The sequence below is a fragment of the Lissotriton vulgaris genome, chromosome 1_1 (genome assembly GCF_964263255.1).
Source record: "Lissotriton vulgaris chromosome 1_1, aLisVul1.2, whole genome shotgun sequence".
Taxonomy (NCBI): Eukaryota; Metazoa; Chordata; class Amphibia; order Caudata; family Salamandridae; genus Lissotriton; species Lissotriton vulgaris.
In genome coordinates, this window is record NC_141685.1 from 83,998,240 (window position 1) to 84,017,627 (window position 19,388).

Below are 19,388 nucleotides of genomic sequence, written 5' to 3' on the forward strand. Positions count from 1 at the left end.
CAGGTTTGGTAACAGTGAAATGAGGATTATTCACGGGTGACACACAAGTCTCAATCACACCTTGATATTCTAATTGTTCAAGGATTTCCGCAACGGGGGCTTTAGCCAATCGCCGCATGGGATATTGGGGTTGTGGCTGTGGCATATACCGCAATGCAATCTTGTGTCTGGGAGAAAGTTTATCCCACCCGACTTAAGTATGGTACAACGCAGGTGCAAGCACCAGAGCACACTCTTCTGCAAAGTTCTGCGGACTGCTCCTTGGGCACATTGTGCGGAAAGCTGGGGAGGGTGACCTCCTCCCCTCTTGGAGCGGCAAAATGAAAAGCGGGGGCCAGTCGGACTCAGCTAACAGAATGTCATATGTAGAGGTCAGATGGTCCCAAAAAATCCCTTTTATTACACGTTGGATATCACCTTCTATTAAAAGAACTATATCATATAGTCTGTCGGGGGAGCCACCCTACTGTCATCAGTTTCCATTGTGATAAAAGTGTCAGTTGCTGTCGCCTTCAGCTATGGACGCAGTGCTTGCCGCACTATTGTAACCTCTGCTGCGCTGTCGAGCAGCGTTAATGCCCATGTCAGGATTCGAAGCTGTGTTCTCACTATCCGTTGCATACCTTACGGTTAACGCAGCAACTTTCTTTTTCTGAAAATTAGGGCGTTAACGTGGCAAGTCTTCCTGCTTGCCTTTACCATAAGACGGATGGGGTTGCTCATGTCCTTGTGGGGCACCCCGACCCCTGCCGTGTTCTCCTCCACCAGCTTGCGCGCAATGTTTCCTGTGAAGAACGAGGAGAACGTTGCTCAGGAACCTGAAATTTATCAGAAGACCTAATTCTTGCGTGGTCTCACAAATCATAAATGCGCTCAGTAGACGCTGGTATCGGTGACGCCGGACGCGACCCCTGTTTCTATTGCTGCTTTCCCTGATTTTTATTCTTCCAATTCTGTTTTGGAAAATTTGGATGGTCGTCTTTAGTAGACTTTGCTATCTGAGTCTGCGGTTGAGTTGTCGTTTTAGCAAAAGGCTTAACACCCAAACTATTGCGGCCAATGGTCTTATAAGCCTCCACAATAATTCACGGTAACGCTCGGGGTTTGTCGACGTCTTGGACAAGGCGCAAAGCATTCGACACCTGAAAGTTAACCGCATCTCCCTTTACATTACAAAAGATGAGATCAGCAACTACATCAAACACTCCAACGAGCCTCATTCTCAACTCGACAGCTGCCTCCGCACTATGCTCATCCAGAACATGCTTGATCACAGAGGGCAAGACATTCATAGACGGCGTGCAGAAACACTTTGCATATTCTGCTGCAAATATTTCACCCCAAATCCCCAAAACTAATTGTGAGAATCCTGTGTTTTTCCACAGGAGTGGTATTAGGAAACACTGCTTCTAGTTGGTCAAATTTCTCAGCAAGCCAATAAGGCATATCGTACTTAGTTTGAGGGTGCTTGCCCAGTACCGAATTAACCGAATTAACCATGACTGGACTAATCTACATCCCGGCCGGTCCAACTTGTTCCGCTGCGAAAAACATATTGAACTAAAGCCCTATGTACCCCAACAAAAGAGGTATAAAGTTGACAAAAGTCGTCAATCGGGGCATTTAGATAATGTGGATATGGTGTGAACCCGGCTAAGACTGGCCAAGTGGCCCCAGGAATTGAAAAGGGACCTAACCGAACTGGAGTTACGGTGTGGGGGAGGGAGCCATTAAACCAAACACGATGCTGCCATTCTGAAATTGGAATCTCTTGTGTCCTCTATGGAGTATAGTTCTCAGGAATCGCAGTGTGAGTGTATGTATGAAACTTATCCACATCCGCATTTATTGCAGGAAACGTGACCCAAGAGTACAAAAGCTCAAAGGGGAATGCCGAATCAGCACTCACCACAAAGATAACAGACATACCATCGTCTGGTACTCCAAACTGCGTCAGATGACGCCGGAGCGCTGTCCAACTATGCTGAGCTATGTCAATATCACCCATGAGGACATAGAGAAGAAAAACAATTTGTATAAATTGCAGTACAACAAAGGGTAGTAATTCAAAATGTGAACCTTTTTATAAATCTCATGCTTGAATTAACATATAAAACATTCCTATAGGTAGGTTTATCCGTCACGCCTGTTAACCGGAAAAGGTGTTGACGGTATTGTGGACAGATACGAGCACTAATCAAGACTTTGGGCGCCATGTTATGGGAATTCTGCTCATGCACAGAACTATGCGCAGGTAACCAGGACCTCAGTGTATTGTGGTGTACCAAAAATCCACCTCAGTGCCCAGAACCCCTATCCGACTAGCAACAGTGTCTGATTCATTCTCCGTACTACAGCGAAGCTACCAATGAACAAGCGACTTTGGGACCTCTCAGGAATAGTGGGAATCAAGAACACTCTTTTGTTTTTATTCTCATAAATGTCTACAATGTGCGTAATCAGAGTCACTGTATAGTTTAAAATGTTTATTTCAACTACGTGCTCTAAGATGCAGTATCTTTGCTAACATAAGTAAAAAGATGCATAAAATCAATACAATCAACATTGTTACAATTCCATAAAATACAAAGGGAGAAATCATATTATAATGATAGTGGAACCAGATCTATAGTGCCTTGTGTACCACCCTCCCCTTGCTAGGAGCTAGGTATTATAATAATAGAAGATCTCTAGGTTAAAACCGGGAACCCCATACCTCCAAAGTCAGGTGAAGTGAATCACATCCCAGATCAGCACAGCTCTTTGTCGATTTAAAGGTTTTTTCCAAGTGCTAGTCTCATGCCTGCAGTGCAATATTAAAAGCACCTGAGTTTCAGAATTGAGCAGCTGTGTTTGTGTTGTGTCTAGAGCGTGGGACGATCAACCTGCATCAACAGCATACATTGTTATTTTAGCCTTGAACACTTTGTGCAGACTTGAGGCCACAGTGTGAGTCTAGAGATGTGAAAAACAGACCGTTCTCATGTGAAGGAAAAGCAAGCAGTTTGTCTTTATAAAAACAGAGATGTAGTGTCATGTGCAAAAACAGCAAAATGGCATTTTCACAAATAACTCACTTATGCTAATATAGCAATGTGTGCAGGCAGAATCATATTCATCCCTACACGTTTACAGGTAGCATGAACAAGAACACTTGGATGTTTGTCTTTGTACCTCTTCATCGCCAAATAAAAACCATCAGTGTTTCTTTTCTTTTATTCCACATTGAGCTAGTCTCCCAGTGGATTTCCTGTTATATCTTGTTGTTTTTTCTATATGTACAGAAGTGAACAATCACTGGGAACAGACACTTTCAATATTCTACAAATCTTTGGTTTTCTTCATTTCTTCTAGTTGAGTCTTTATTCATCTGGTATTTGAATAACCCACATAATTATATACTTGTTCCTGTAATTCATTCATCTCACAATAACTGCACTGTTCTGCTCCTGTCTATGTCCTCAGATGAGTCAATATTATTGTTATTGTTCTTAAGTTCTTTTTGAATTCACTGCATCACTAGGATTATTTTTAAGTGAGTTAAATGAAGGTATGTGTTTGCTGAGGCTATGTAGGATCAGAAATTGACAAAAGCTCGTCACACTTTTAGTGCAATTGTAAGGTTTACCCCAGGTGTGTTCGCAATTGACAAAATCACTTCTGACATTCGTTGCAATGCTCATTTTTACTCTGTGTGTGTTAGTTGATGTATCCGTAGGTTTAATAACTTACAGAAGATATTCACACATTCACTGCACCTGAAAGGATTTTTCTCTGTGTGCATTAACGGATGAATCCTTAATGCGAAAGATTTCCTAAAGATACTTCTAGACTCACTACAGTCGTACGGTATTTACAGAGTGTGTGTAAGCTGATGTCTATATAGGCTTGATAATTTACTACATTTCTTCACACATTCATTGCACTTGAAGGCTTTTCTTCTGCGTGTGTTCGCTGATGCCTGTTTAGGAGTGATTACGGACTACAGCTTTTCAAGCATTCATGGCATTTAAAAGATTTGTTTCCCCTTTGTGAGCTCGCTGATGATTTCTTAATGCTGAAGAGTAAGTAAAACTACTGCCACATTCACTGCACTGGTATGTTTTTTCCCCTGTGTGTGTTTTCTGATGTGTGTGGAGGTTTGATTGTAACCTAAAACTACTTCCACATTCGCTGCAATTGTATGGTTTTTCCCCAGTGTGTATTCGCTGATGTCTCTGGAGGTTTGTTAACTGACTGAAGCTCTTTACACATTCACTGCACTGGTACAGTTTTTCCCCTGTGTGTGTTTTCTGATGTGTGTGGAGGTTTGATTGTACCCTAAAACTACTTCCACATTCACTGCAATTGTATGGTTTTTCCCCAGTGTGTATTCGCTGATGTCTCTGGAGGTTTGTTAACTGACTGAAGCTCTTTATACATTCACTGCACTGGTATGGTTTTTCCCCTGTGTGTGTTTTCTGATGTGTGTGGAGGTTTGATTGTACCCTAAAACTACTTCCACATTCACTGCAATTGTATGGTTTTTCCCCAGTGTGTATTCGCTGATGTCTCTGGAGGCCTGTTAACTGACTGAAGTTCTTTACACATTCACTGCACTGGTATGGTTTTTCCCCTGTGTGCATTCTCTGATGTCTATGGAGGTTTGATAATTGATTGAAGCTCTTTACACATTCCTTGCAATGGTATGTTTTTTCCCCTGTGTGGGTTCGCTGATGTTTTTGGAGTTCTTGTAACCGACAGAAGCTCTTTACACATTCACTGCAATGGTACGGTTTTTCCCCTGTGTGTATTTTCTGATGTGTGTAGAGGTTTGAAATTTGACTGAAGCTCTTTTTACATTTGTTGCAATGGTATGGTTTTTCCCCTGTGTGTATTCTCTGATGTGTGTGGAGGTTTGAAATTTGACTGAAGTTCTTTACACATTCATTGCAATGGTATGGTTTTTCCCCTGTGTGTATTCGCTGATGTGTTTGGAGGTCTGTTAACTGACTGAAGCTCTTTATACATTCATTGCAATGGTATGGTTTTTCCCCTGTTTGTATTCGCTGATGCTCTTTTATGGTTTCTAATTGGCTAAAGTTCTTGACATATTCAGTGGAATTGCACGATTTTTCTCCTGACCGTGTTTCCTGAAGGGTCAGCATAGTTAATAAAACACTTGCGTTATTTTCACATTCCCTGTATGTGTGTGATATTGTGGACGCTTGATTTCCGATTTAACAATACAATACAAGACTCACTAAATACCTGCCACATTCATAATATCAGTAAGGCTTCCTTGTGGGTGATTGCATCTTTAGAATGGATAATGGCTTCGCATGCTTGCGGGTAAAGCTTAATCTTCGTTCTGGTAGGTGCAAATTGGGACAATACTCTGTACTTCAGAGAGCAGATCTCCGCTTTCCTTTAGCCTTCAGTTGTTCTGCTCCACTTTGTTGTTCTTTTCCCTGGTGCCTGTGGTTTGGCTAGAAAGAGTTTGCAATACACCTAGAGCACTGAATGCTGGTCTGTTGCCAGTTTCGATAGCGAAGCACTACTCTAGCCACATCATGATGGTGAAGCGACTCATAATGTGTACAGCTACTCCAAAGAGTGTCCCGGGCAAAGCACAGGTCAGAAAAGAAAGTAAATCAGTTTGTTTCAAACATGGACAAAAAACCAAGTTTTCAACCTTTTTTTAAACATTATCATGTTGCTAACAGCTCAAAGCTGAAGAGGGAGTTTGTTCCAAGCTATGGATCCCAAATAGACACGAGACCTTCCTCCAACTCTCATACCGGCCTCATGATCAAAGCTGGTCAGCAGGTGGTTTGTCAGTTTTGTTGTCTTAGTTTTGTTGAGGTCATTTCTTCATCTTGGGGTGTCGAGGTGCAGAGCTCAGACTCGTACACTCACTGAATTGCCTTTGACTGCTTCTTCCTGGATCTGTCCTCTGCCTCTGATTGCACTGATGTTTTTGGAGCTCCTTATTTTTGACAATTTGTGCTGGTTTGATGTGTTATCTTCATTATTCATAATCAATCCATGCATTTAAGACTTATTTTCTGTTGGATGTAAAGAAATGCAATATTACTAAATGCAAATGTAATAGAATGTGAATACACAATATTTAACCAGCTGTAGAAGACATCTCTTCTCTACATATTTGAAATTTAGTAAGGAACATTTTACCATACATGGATATTTCATTAAAACTGTGGTTGAACATGTCACATCTTATTTACTTCTGAGAAGGCAGTGATTTACCATTATTCACAGAGTAACTTACTAAAGAAAGGGCAGCTACAGAGCACTCATGTGCTACAGGTAGAGTTTTAGGTAGATATACATGGACAAGATTTCATTAAACAGAACAGATTGTGGAAAAAGAGAGGAATCAGGAAGCGCTGCCGGTAATTCAGTTTCAGAAAGAAGCTACCAAAGGTAGCTCTTCAGTAAGTGTATAACAAAGGTAACTCTTCAGATAGTATTTAACCAAGGTAACTCTTCAGGAAGTGTATAACAAAGGTAACTCTTCAGGAAGTATACATGACAAAGGTAGCTCTTTAGGAAGTATATATGACAAAGGTAACTCCAGACACCTTTTTCCACAATGCTTTCCTGTTCACACTGGATCAGCTCAAATGTCAACTATTCCGACATCGCCGAGCATATTACAGTCTGCATATCCACCGTCCTTTTCCCTGGCGGGGACCCTGCCTTGAAAAGGATAAAGGACATGCAGGTAAGGGGGCCCTCACAGGGCCCCGGCCGATTCTGCTCCTGGGGTTGCATGCGGGGGGCACATGTTGTGCCACCCCATGGAATTGCGCCCTTGTTCCTGCACAGTGTGGCATGCATGACATGGTGCAGGAACGTGCTGCAGGCACTCTTAAGGTGGTGGTATGCTGCTTAGGTTCTCCAATGAGCCTAATACAGCCGCCGCGAGACCGCTGCTGCACCGCCCACCCACCCTGGATTTAGGCCATAATCCGGCGGCGGGCTCTCAATGGGCTTGGCAGTCTGCCTGGTACCTCCGCTGTGGTAGTCCCATTGGAAGACCACCACACTCGTAATAAGGCCCTAAGTCACCTTCAACACATTTTACAGCCCTCCTGGCTCAAGCATTTCTGGATCCTAGTAACCTAGAAGACTGGAGCATTATCCTAAGTTGAGGTGGATTTTCTATCAGCGGAATAAATATCCATCTCCCTTGAACTATTGACTGATTCTGAACTGAATGACAACTTAAAAAGTGAGTCTTTGGTTTTTCCTAAAGTAGGTAAAGTTATGATCCTGTTGTATTTCAATCAGCAGCTCCTTCCAGGGTTTTCTGTAAAACAGAATGAGGGGCTGATTGCAAAGGCCTGTCTTTATATTGCGCTCACAGATATGGCAAACAAACATTAAATCATGACATTTATTATTCAACAATATCATTCATTTATTCCTTATAGAGGATCCATCACAACCAATTATTTAACTGAAATATCAAGCATCCAACAGATGTGTGCATATTAATAATTGTTTTTGTTTTTCAACATTTACAAGATAGTTGGCTTATTGTGGTCTGTCTGAAGGCCAGGATGCTACTTTGTGACTCATCAGGGCTTTGGTAGAGCGGGAGGAGGTGACTGATGTCCACAGGGGAAGTCTCATGTCTCCATTCCCATCTTTCTTTTATCCAGGTTTACCTCATTCCGTGTCCTTCAGCTCCCCTACTCCCCTCGGTCTGTGTACTCACTCTACAGGGTTCATTGTTAGCTGTGGCAGGGAGACACACTTGAAGCATGCACACAGCAGATGCAGATAATGGCCTGACAGTCAAGAGGCCATGGTTGGCAGTACAGAGCTCACAAGCTTCATTTCAGAAGCTCACCTGGGAGGTACTAACTGAGGAGGTGCACAGGAAGGGGCCTATTAGCTGTAAACAGAGAGAGTGCACAGGTGGGTGCTTGTGAGGTATAAACAGATGAGGTGCACATATAGGTACCTATGAGGTGCAAACAGAGCAGGCGCACAGGTAGGTGCTTATGAGGTATAAACAGAGCAGGTGCACAGGTAGGTGCTGATGAGGTATAAACAGAGGAAGTGAAGAGGTAGGTGCTTTAGTGCCTCTGGGACTATATCTGCCTCTAGGCCCTCTTCCTATAATGCTGGCTCTTGCTCCTTCTACAACACTTGCTGCAGACAAGGGGCCTGATTTAGAGTTTATCGGACAGGTATTTTGTCAAACATAGCAACAGATCCCGTCTGTTTTATTACAAATGCCAGAGGATATAATGCACTTTTAATAGGGTGGACGGGCCACCTGCCACATTTATGACGGAATAAACCATCCGCCTAAATATAAATCGGGACCTTGGCGGACATTGTGTCCAGTGTCTTCTCAGTGTTGGAAAAACACCATTTTATTAATGGCACAGTATTATCTCACCACTGCTGTGGCTTGCAGTCTTAAGGCCATTATGAATGGTCTAAGATGTGTGCCAGAATGCCTGTGAATAGTTTAGCAAGAATGTTTAGGAGGGAGATGGGTCTGTATGATGAGCAGGACTAGGGGGTTTCCCAGGGCCTGTGAATAAGCGTTATTACTGTTTCTCTCTTGGTGTCAGTGGGTTTGTCTGTGCCCCCAGATGAGTTATTTACAGCTTATCTTATTTATGCACAAATAGTTCTAGTTTTTAGGGCTAAGCAACTCATTTTACAATGTTTGAAAACAAAACTAGTCAGATGATAGCTGCCAGGTGTACATGTTTTGCATGTGTAGAATCACACACTAGTAAATGCAGCGTACGCATGCTTCACCTTGCCAGATTTCCGAATGACCGCTAACTTGTGAGCAAGTGAGCATTCACAGACGCCAATCTGACTCTTTCTGACACTGGAAACAATTAGAGTTTCACTTCAACAAAATGCGGGAGTAACTCTCCTTCCAGGGTAGGAAGAGAAATGGATCACCCTCTAAACATGGTGGCGAGTAGTGCTATATGGTACATAGCACCATTTATCCGGGCACAACTGGGGAAATGGTACAATGCACTGGGAAAATGGCATGTGATGACAATGTGACATGACATTCCTGGACATGTTTTTACACTTTTTTGGGCTGTCTGTCCAGTTTATCAAGACTCAGGGTTTAGTTTCAAGTCATGAGATAGTTCAGGATTAGAATAATTGTAATGTCATACATTCCAACAAATGCCTTTACCACGTATGCCTTTACCACGTAACACCTTTACCACGCAAGTCTTGACCATGCATATGCCTTTACCACGTAACACCTTTACCATGCAAGTCTTTACCATGCATATACCTTAACCACGCATGATGATTTACAACAATGGCCCTGCGATAAACCACCTCAAAACGACTTCATTCAAAGGACGATTAGCCGCACTCTCACTCTGTGTCCCACGAAGACGACACCCCATTGTCCAAGCGCTCACTACTGTTTTATTAATTCTATAAAGCAGCAACACTCAACACACAATGCCTACGCGTTTCGACTCACGCCTTCAACCGAGCAACCCAGTGTACGACAACCACAGTGTTTTTAAAACAAACATCACTACACATTTAAGGTCTCCAACGCGGCTGTCCTCTAATCCTCTATTACACGTTTTGTGATATACTTCTCAAATTCCCCTTGTAATTCCTCATTTCGTCCACATTTTCACACAGAAATGTTGGCAGTTTTCAGTGTTAAAGTATATAGATGCTCTGTATTTCCAGATTTCATATTTACGTGGGGAAGATAACTGCTTTTACCAGCTCCATCCGAACTAAAGAGATTATACGTAATAAGGGTTACACGCTGGCTGACCTCCAGACTGCCCTTGGGCTTGACTTTATGGCTGCTCCACCTTCAAGTCTCTGTGGTTCGCAAGTAGCCTTCCCCAACGGACAGGGCTCTTAACGCCTTAATATCTCGGCGGGATGGTGTACTTGCTTGCAGGACATACAGGAGATCACCATATCTAATTAAGTTGGCCAAACTTTATGACAAGGCCTAGAACACAAACAAAGGTAATGGGCTGGGCAGCTTCCCCTACTTAGCTGTGTTCACATTCAGTCCTGTTAGGCACTGCCATGCTCCCCGATGGAACTTCCTGCCACTGACGGGCTGATAATCATTTCCAACTCGAAAGCAGATGTATTTCACGAATAGAACAATATCCAACAAGTCTTTACTCTTTCATACAGCATCTCTCTCGCAAATAACATTTGTTCTCCAGCAAGGCTAGGTGACAGCAGTAGCCAGTGTGTCAGGGGCTCTAGTCCAAGAAAGAAATTGCCTCTTTGACCCATGTTAAACTGTGAAATACAGCAATATTTAGGAGTTCAGTGGGCCCTGGTGCCACTGCACCTGCTGCGCAAATGGAAGCTACGCCTCTAGTTTGAAAGTAGGAATGGAGGAAAAACAATCTGTGTTTGGGATATATGTGATTGTGAATACATAGAAAATTGCGGGTGTGCTAATGTCATTTAATATGTTTTTTAATTTGTAAGGCAGGCTTGAGGAATACCTAATTAAAAGAGGCTGTCTATCTTCTATGGCAGAAAAGGGTGTACCTACAAAGAAATACACATACAAAGGTTTTCACAGGTCCACAAACACACACACACAAAATATGAACACACAGATAAGAGTGGGCGTAGTTGGCGGAGTACCACTACACCGAATTCTGTGGAATTGATCAAAAACTCAGTGAATTCTGCTCCGCAACTCCATCCGTCTCACCACAATTAAGAAAACAGAATCCTCACATACCCTTGGGAAAACAACAAGTAACATTATTACATGCTAAAATGTATATAATCATCTCACAAGAGTGAAAATGAAAATACAGCAAGCAGTGAGAGAAGTGATGATTTTGTTGTGTTCTATCTAGGACCCCGATCAATATTGTGATCTTATGACCCTATACGGCTATAATCAATCCATACCCCTATAATGGCATAAACGATCAGAGCCATATTTCAGAAACTCGCCTCTGCAGCTCATTACAGTATATGACACAGCAGAAGCCACTATCTTAGATTCCTAGATTACACACCGAGTTCTTTCAACAGATAAAACCCCCAGCAACCTGGGAAAGCCCCGCTTGCTATGTTTTGATTAGTAATAGAACTCTAATGAGCACTGTAAGAACGACCAGTTCTTAGTGACATCTTTATTGACGTCTTATGTCCAAAAACGTACGTCAAACAAGGCACCTTCCAGGTATAAATAATACCAACGTTGCCTTAAGCAAACACAGCGGTGGTGGTGAATATAGGAGCAGAACAGCTGTCCCTTGCAGAGCCCAGCAGATGCGAGAAGCCCACAGATGCTGCCCCTCCTCCTCCTTGACGCGCTGAGAAAGACGCTGTCTTTTCTCCTGCCGAGAAAATCCAGCTCCGGCGTTTCCAGCCTACCCTTGCGGGTAACTGGGATATCGAGTCCTGAGAGGAGATACAAGACCTCCAACATTCTATTCCAGAGGTACAGTGTTGACTAAACCCTTAGAGAGAATTCTTGAAGCAAACCCTTGGCAAACCAACTTAACTTAAACTGCTACTTACTTACTCCCTCCCAAGTATTAGGCTTAGGTCAGGTACACTGGGGTAGGCGTAGTTAGAAGCACCAGTTGAGGACGTTAGCTAAATGTATATATGAATGTATATATTTTATTCATTTTAACCATTGTATGGCTAAGAAACGATATCAATGCTTTTACAGTATTATTTCGCAATCCTCCTTTTACTGTACGCACTTTTTATAATAACAAGTCTTGCAATTGTGGCAATTCATTTCTCTTGCATGAGTAGAAAGACTGTTCAATAAATAATACCTTTTATTGAAAACGCCCGTCTCTCTATTCTCTGCATCCTGGTGAAAGTAATTCTTGCACAACTGACTGAGTGAAATAGCTGTCTATTGTTTCACACGACTCTAGAGATTGACTCTTATTCTAAGGAGCAAAGTTGTCATGTTTATGCGGCTGTTGGAAAACTGAATCCCTTCTTGTCTGAGCCAGGGAAGCTGATCACTTCCTATTCAGTCAAGAAAGTTTCCAGTGACCTCTGAGCTAATTGGTACAAACCCAATTAAGTCTAACATAGTCAGTAGAGACCTGGAAGACCGCACTTGTACGTCTACACTGCTGTTTATGTTATTCCAATGCGCAGGGCCTATAGGGAAAATAGGAACTACACTACATGGCGCCCAACGTTTGGTAAGGCAATAAAACTAACGCAAGACGTTAGAGTAACTCAGTCGTGCTTTTTCACACAGACCCTTTCTCCCGTAATACTCCAATAGACGTCTGGAGTGGCTGAAAGGTTAAAATCCGCCCGAACTTAGTAGGAAGAGATTCCTATGTAAATCTTCTGGTTTATTCAATGTTGAAGGATACAGTGTTCCAAAATATTGTGCACCTAATCTTTGTCTCCTTGGAGACCTGCTCTGAAAAACTTTCATTTATACAATGCCAGTACTAGACAACGGGACCGCTGAAGCCGCAGTAGATGCGAATCAACGGGACGCCGGTGTTAATGAACCGGGTGCGATTATCATCCAGGTCAACATAAGAAAAACTATAACGTTAAAACTTATAGAAAATGGACTGACCACACAAGGTGGCACAGTCGTCTTCGTGATAGAGGCACACGAATATCGGCAGACAGAGGTATTCTATTCTTGGATAAAATTTCCAGCGGCAAACGCTGCAACACACGAGTTCCACTATTACAAAATAGAGGATCCACCGGAAGAGTACGCTCCTTTCGAGGAGATTGAAATCCCATTAAAATACCAAGAGCACCTGCTCTGGTTTAAAGGTGCCCTAAAACACAATGATCATATTACCAGGCTCGGTCCACTAGGTAGAGCAGGAGCAACGTGACCGGTTCTAGCCAGCTACACACCACATCCGGACATTGATAAAATGTCTAAAGAAGAACTTTTAGCACAGCTAAAAACATTAATTAAAATACATAGACAATTAGTCCAATATGTAATGCGGACTGCAACAGTCCAAACAGCTGTTAATGTCCCACAGCTGACCCCTCATCAGGGGAACACAAATAAAATTACACCACAGAACATACAATCATGTCTTGGTAAACCCATAAAACGGGAACAAATTCCTTTCTGGTTAGCGCAGAAAATTACTCAAATAGAGGCAGTATTTCCGAATACTACCCCTGTTGAGAAACACAGGATTCTGACCATCTGCCTTCCAATGGGGGTCGCACCACATGTGGAGGACTGTGACACTTGGGGTACAGTTTTTGCTTCCATTTACACAAAAACACATGGTGTTCCGTCAATGGCGGTAATACCAGATGTGCTAAAACAGATTCAGAATGAATACGGTCCAGAACCTGCTTTAACTCTTGGTATGAAAAACTTCAAGCAGGTCTCGGCTATATTACTAGCCAATATAAAAGGAGAAGCAGCATCTGTGGCGATCCGCCAGAAATTGAAGGAAACAAATATAACAGATCAACCAATTGAGCTTGCCATAATTATAGAAAAATATTATGAAGAATTAGGTAGAGACAGATTGGGTGGGAAACTAGTAAAACCCCAGCTACTCGAAAATCCTGAAAAATTATTTATTAAAAATAATTCAAACACTCCTAAAAAGAACTGGGATGGAAATAAACAATCCACTCCCAAGGAAAAAGTTTTCCAGTCTAGAGGAAGGTCTCCTCGACGGAGGGAAAGAACTCCGACTCGAGAACACCAATCTCCCTAGAGGGAGCCCTCTGAGAAAAGATATAACCTTAGAAATAGGGATAACTTGAAGAAGCCTGATAGATATCAAAGTATTGATACACGTCCCTCTCGAAATTTTTCGCAGAAATCGGAAAGAAGAGGACGGTCAGACCCAGGAGAGCACACCAAGTCCAAAGACAAGGAACTTGCTCAAAGTAAAAAATCACAATTTCCAAGGAAGAAGGTAGCCAGTATTAGAGTAATCGAACATGCCGAGAATACTGAGGACACAGCTGAAAAACGGGGAGTGGGCACAGACAATGCTAGACAGTGCAGCAGAAATCACCATAGCTCGCAAGATCCTGATGAGTCATCTGGAGACAGTGGACACGAATGAATACATTCAAGTAGAAACTGCCGACACCAGAGTTAGCGAACCTCATAAGATATACGAAATAACACTGCGTATAGAGGGAAATAAGACTAGGAAAATAAGGGGTCTATTCTGGGATAAACTCTCAAAAGGCTATGACATCCTGTTAGCTGAAAAAAATTGGCCCCCGGAGTTTGTCAGGGAGTGCCCTCGTGGCGAAGAAATGATTATGCCTGCCTTCTCGAATCACATTCCGATTCACACTAAATATATATATGCAAGGAAATGGGCAGTGGCCCAGGCACCAGCATTATATAAAAACCATGTAGGATGGGATGAGGACTCTCCTCCTCACAAAATCCAGTTAAAAAGTCAACCGACTGCACAAAGGCAGTATCCAATTAAGCAAGAAGCTAAAAAACAGGTCAGGGAGATTTTAGATCAACTTGAATACCAGGGGGTGATTGAAACATGCACCTCTCAAATGAACAATCCTTTTTTTCCTGTCTCCAAACCGGACGATTCATATCGTCTAGTCTTGGACTACAGACACCTTAACTCATGTTGCAAAACATTTGCAGTACAAAATTCGCATAGTGCTGCACTAATGAATAACATAGTTCGCAAAAAATATAAAACGACATTAGACATATCTAATGGTTTCTTTTGTCAAAATATTGCACCAGAGGGGGGAGTGGCTTCGAGGGCGAAGATGGCGGACGCGGCTCTGTAGAGCTCCTGCCAGCCCGTTCTTTATCCGCTAACTTATCCTGGCCCTACCTCTTCTTCCCCCATCTCAGCTAGTGCAGGAGTTTCCTGGAGTCCGGAGGATCCCGGTGGTGTGCTTCATCGAGCTCCGGGCGCCCGCTGGCGCGACCATCGAGGGCCGTCCACTCTGGGCCTACTTGCCGCGTGGCGAACCGGGGCCTCGATTTTCCATCCCTCCGCTGGTGGTGCCGCGGGACCGGCGGGATCTCAGTCAACTTGGCCCGCGCTATCGGGGCGGAGTCGCTGGAGCCCGAGTCAGAGGCTCGTGACCGTGCCCGATAGAGAGTGGTCCCGGCTCGTCGATGGAAGGGATCTACGGCTTATCCTGATTGCCCCGTCTTGTCTCTAGCGGGGCTGCGGCGGGCCCGGGGACGGAGGATCCGGCGGTGGGCCCTGGCCTGGTGGCCCCGGCGCCTCGGGGGAAGGAGGAGTCCCCCCCCTCGCTCCAGGGTCTGCTTTCTCTCCCGACGACGTGGGACGGCCTGCACCTGTACCCGTCCCTTCAGTGACCCGTAGCGGATTCTTCCATCGGTCCGCCCCGTCGGCGGCCATGACGAGGGGCAGAGGCGGCCACACCGCGGCCACGACGGGGCCCATGGACAGATTTGCTGGCCCGGGGAATGGTGCTGGAGCGGCCGGAGGGAGTCAGACGGCCGGCCCGGACAATGCAGCGTTGCTCACGGCCATCACGCAATCCCGGGACATGCTGGACGCAAAGATCGGCGCGGTGGGCGCCGACGTGATGTTGCTGCGCCAAGACCTTCGCAATGCGGTGGCCCGCATCACAGAGACAGAAACCCGGGTCACGACGGTGGAAGGTGATGTGGGTGCCCTGAAGAAGAGGGTCGCCGACCTGGAACAGACGCAGCGGGGCCTGGCGCTCCGAGTGGAGGACGCCGAAGGGCGGGCACGGCGAAACAACCTCCGCTTTGTGGGCTTTCCGGAGGGGTGCGAGAAGGGGCCTATGGACGTCTTCCTTTCCCGGTGGCTGGAGAGCTGGTTGCCCCCGGACGTCCTATCGAACTGTTTTGTGGTGGAACGAGCCCATCGGGCCCTGACACAGAAGCCTCCGGCTGGAGTGCGGCCTCGCCCGATCATAGCCCGGATCCTGAACTACCACGACAGAGATGTCATCCTCCGGGAGGCGAGGCTCAAGGACACCCTGCAGTTCGATAATTGCAAAATCATGATTTTCCCTGATTATACAAAGTTGGTTCAACAGCAGCGACACTCCTTTCTGGCGGCCAAGGCCAGACTCCGGGGCCTGAAACTCCAGTACTCCCTGCTATACCCGGCCCGCCTCCGGGTCATTTTCAACTCGAGGACTCACTTCTTTGATACCCCGGAGGCCGTCTTTGCTTGGACCGACGAGGCGGTCCGGCTTCGCCCGCATGTTCAGCCGGGGCTCCACGCCGGCTCTTCCCGCAGTTCTTCTCAGGAGCGCGGCGAACAGCCGGCCAAAGGGAAGCGGCACCGCAAGTCCCGGTCAAGGCGGAGATCCCTGTCTCGGGACCCTCTCTTGGGCGACACGCAGCCGGAGACAGATCACTCTGGCGGGGGGTCGTGAATTCCAACGGCTGACCCTTCTACTGATATCTACTTCTCGCTTGGGGTCACCTGCTGACACGGTGGAGCGCTGTTCAACGATCCAGGCCGGATCTGGTGCAGTATTACTTGGCCTTTACGGGCCTCAGCTGGACTCATGTGGACCAATGCACTGAATATGCGATGTTATTGCTGATGATTATTGATGAGGTGGGGGGGGGTCGGCATGTTTGGTGGGCTGCCTCCTGCTGTTGGGGTTGGGGAGGTTCGTGTTTTGGGGTGTGTGCTTGGTTAGTACTTGAGGGGTAACTGGGATCCATTGGTATGCCTAACTTTTGGTGCTCTGTTTTGTGCCTTAACTACCTTATGCCGCGACAGGTACTTCATTGTTTCTTGAGGTATTGGGGTGGGGGTGGAGGGTCGGGGTTGTTTTGGTGGTGTGTTGGGGGGGTTGACTGTGTGGGGGGTATGGGAACTGGGGTACTGTTTGTTGGGGTGCACGTGATCTTTCTGACCTATGTTACTGTGGGGGTTGGGGCCTGGGCCGGGGGCCGGGGTGTGTGGGGTTTGCTGTACCGAGATGATGGCTGATGTCCCTTGCTTGGCGCCTTCTGGCGCCGCTATGCACATTCTTAGCTGGAATGTCCGGGGTCTCCTGGATAAGATAAAACGGGGGGCGGTACTACGCTGGGCCAAAAGGGATCTTGCAGACGTGCTCATGCTCCAAGAAACGCATATGCTTGGTACGAAGGCCCTAAGTCTTCAGCGCTTTGGTTTCCACCAGGTGTTCCATGCCGGGTTTGCCAGGGGCTCCAGGGGGGTGGCTATTCTTGTACATAGGCGCCTGGCGTACACACACGAGCGCCAGTGGCTAGACCCTCAGGGGCGCTTCGTGTTCATCCAAGGGAGAGTTGGTGTGGAGCCAGTGGTGTTTGGATGTGTGTATGCTCCCCCCCCTCTGCAATGGGCTCTGGCTGAACGGTTATTCGCTCTATGGGCTGAACTCCCTGATTCTTTGGCGGTGATTGGCGGCGATTGGAATGATGTGGTGAATGTGGCTGTGGACCGGCAGCGGAGTCTTGGGGTGGCGCCTGTCACCGCTCCTACGCGGCTGGGCGCTATGTTGGATGTATTGGGTTGGGCTGATGTATGGCGGCATTTACACGCGGAGCGCCGCGAGTACACTTACGTCTCGGCGGTACATGGCTCCCTTTCGCGCCTAGACTATGTCTTCGTCCCACGGGCCTACCTTGCCAGAGTGAAGGGGGCGGCGATTCGGCCTCGCGGGCTCTCCGACCATTCCCCGGTTGCGGTCCAGATAGACCTACATAGACCGCGCCAGCCCTTCCGATGGCGGATGTCCACGTGGCATCTGCAGCGACCCGACTACTCCCAGCATATCCGTGGCGCTATTGCCCAGTACTGGCAGGATAATCTAGACGTGGGGGTGGACGCGGTGACAGTTTGGGAAGCCATGAAACCCACGCTGCGGGGTGTCGATCTAGCATGGTGCTCGTCGGCTCGCCGGGCGCGGTTAGAGGGCATAGCCGTGGCGGCGGAACGGGTGGAGGAACTAGAGGCGCGCCACAGAACTGCGGCGGATGACATCTCCCTGCGACAACTCCTGCAGGCGCAGCGGACGCACTCTGCAATCTTATTGAATGAGGCTCGACAAGCGTGGCTGGCCACCCGTAGCCGGGTGTATCAGTGGGGCGACAAATCGTGCAAGATGCTTCATCGACTATGTCAACAAACCCTGTAGCCTCTTACGCTCCCAGGCCTTGTGGACGCTGCGGGTGTGGCTATCACAGACCCGACTACTCTGGCCGCAAGCTTTGCGCATTACTATAGGGGTCAGTACGCCTCCCGGGAGGCTCTTGCTCCCGCCGCCATTGCCGACTATCTTGCCTTGATCCCCCCGGCTGCGGTGTCAGATGAGGTGCGGGACGCTCTTGACCTCCCCCTGACGGCGGAGGAACTTGGAGACGCGCTAGGTCAATTGAATGTGGGCAAAGCGCCCGGACCAAGCGGCTTCCCCAGTGAGTTCTATCGAAAATTCCATCTGCAGCTGGGGCCGCACTACCTCCGTGCATTGGAGGCAGCGCGTGGGCAGGGCCGCCTCCCGCCGGACTGGCGGCATGCTGAGATCGTTGTGTTCCAGAAGCCGGGGCGACCCCCGGACCGCCACGACTCCTACCGACCTATTTCCCTTATTAATTTTGAGGCCAAGCTCTTGGCCAAAGCACTCGCGAACCGCCTGCTTCCGCACATCACTGCCCTCGTACATCCTGATCAAGCTGGCTTTATGCCGCGTCGGGCGACGCGGCACAACATTCGGCGGGCGCAGGCGGCAATCGATGCTATCGGTGCCTCAGAGGACCAGGCGGCGTTGTTGCTGGCTGACATAGACAGCGCCTTTGACTCGGTCAGTTGGACCTTCCTATTCACTCTTCTACCGCTGTTGAACCTTGGCCCGACTTTCATCTCCTACGTCCGCTTGCTCTACACGGAGGTGACTGCCTCGGTGCGGATATCGGGGGCGGCCTCGGCACGATTCCCGGTTGCCCGAGGCACACGTCAGGGGTGTCCACTCTCTCCCTATCTATTTGCGCTGGCCATGGAGCCGCTGGCTGCTAGGGTCCGCGCTGACGCGCTGTATCGGGGCTTCGTCTGGGGCTCGGATCACACGGACCGCGTTGCCTTATATGCGGACGACGTGCTCTTCTTTATGACCGACCTCCGAGTTACTGGCCCCTGGGTTCTGGAGTTGATGCAGGGCTTCGGCCAGGCGTCGGGACTCTATCTTAACCCGCGCAAATCGACTCTCTGGGTGTTGGGTGATGGCGCGATGGACCTTCCATGGGCGGCCTCCATTCGGATGGCAGTGGAGGGAGTGAAGTACCTGGGAGTCTTTCTCTCTGCCTCGCCTACGGTGGCGTGGGGCCGGAACATTCAGCCGGTCTGGGACCGGGTCCAGCTGGACATCAAAACGTGGACACGTATGCCCCTTAA

General features: G+C 47.0%; 1 protein-coding gene across 1 annotated transcript in view; it reads right to left on the reverse strand.

Moving 5' to 3' along the window:
• Positions 1-2,409: 2,409 nt before the first annotated feature.
• LOC147737454 (uncharacterized) overlaps positions 2,410-19,388 on the reverse strand; it is a 54,591-nt gene continuing 37,612 nt past the window's right edge. The window contains exon 2 of the mRNA XM_086930050.1: positions 2,410-6,047. Within this exon, the coding sequence (XP_086786176.1) occupies positions 3,993-5,147 (1,155 nt within the window). The 5' untranslated portion in view covers positions 5,148-6,047 and the 3' untranslated portion in view covers positions 2,410-3,992. The remainder of the gene's footprint in view (positions 6,048-19,388) is intronic.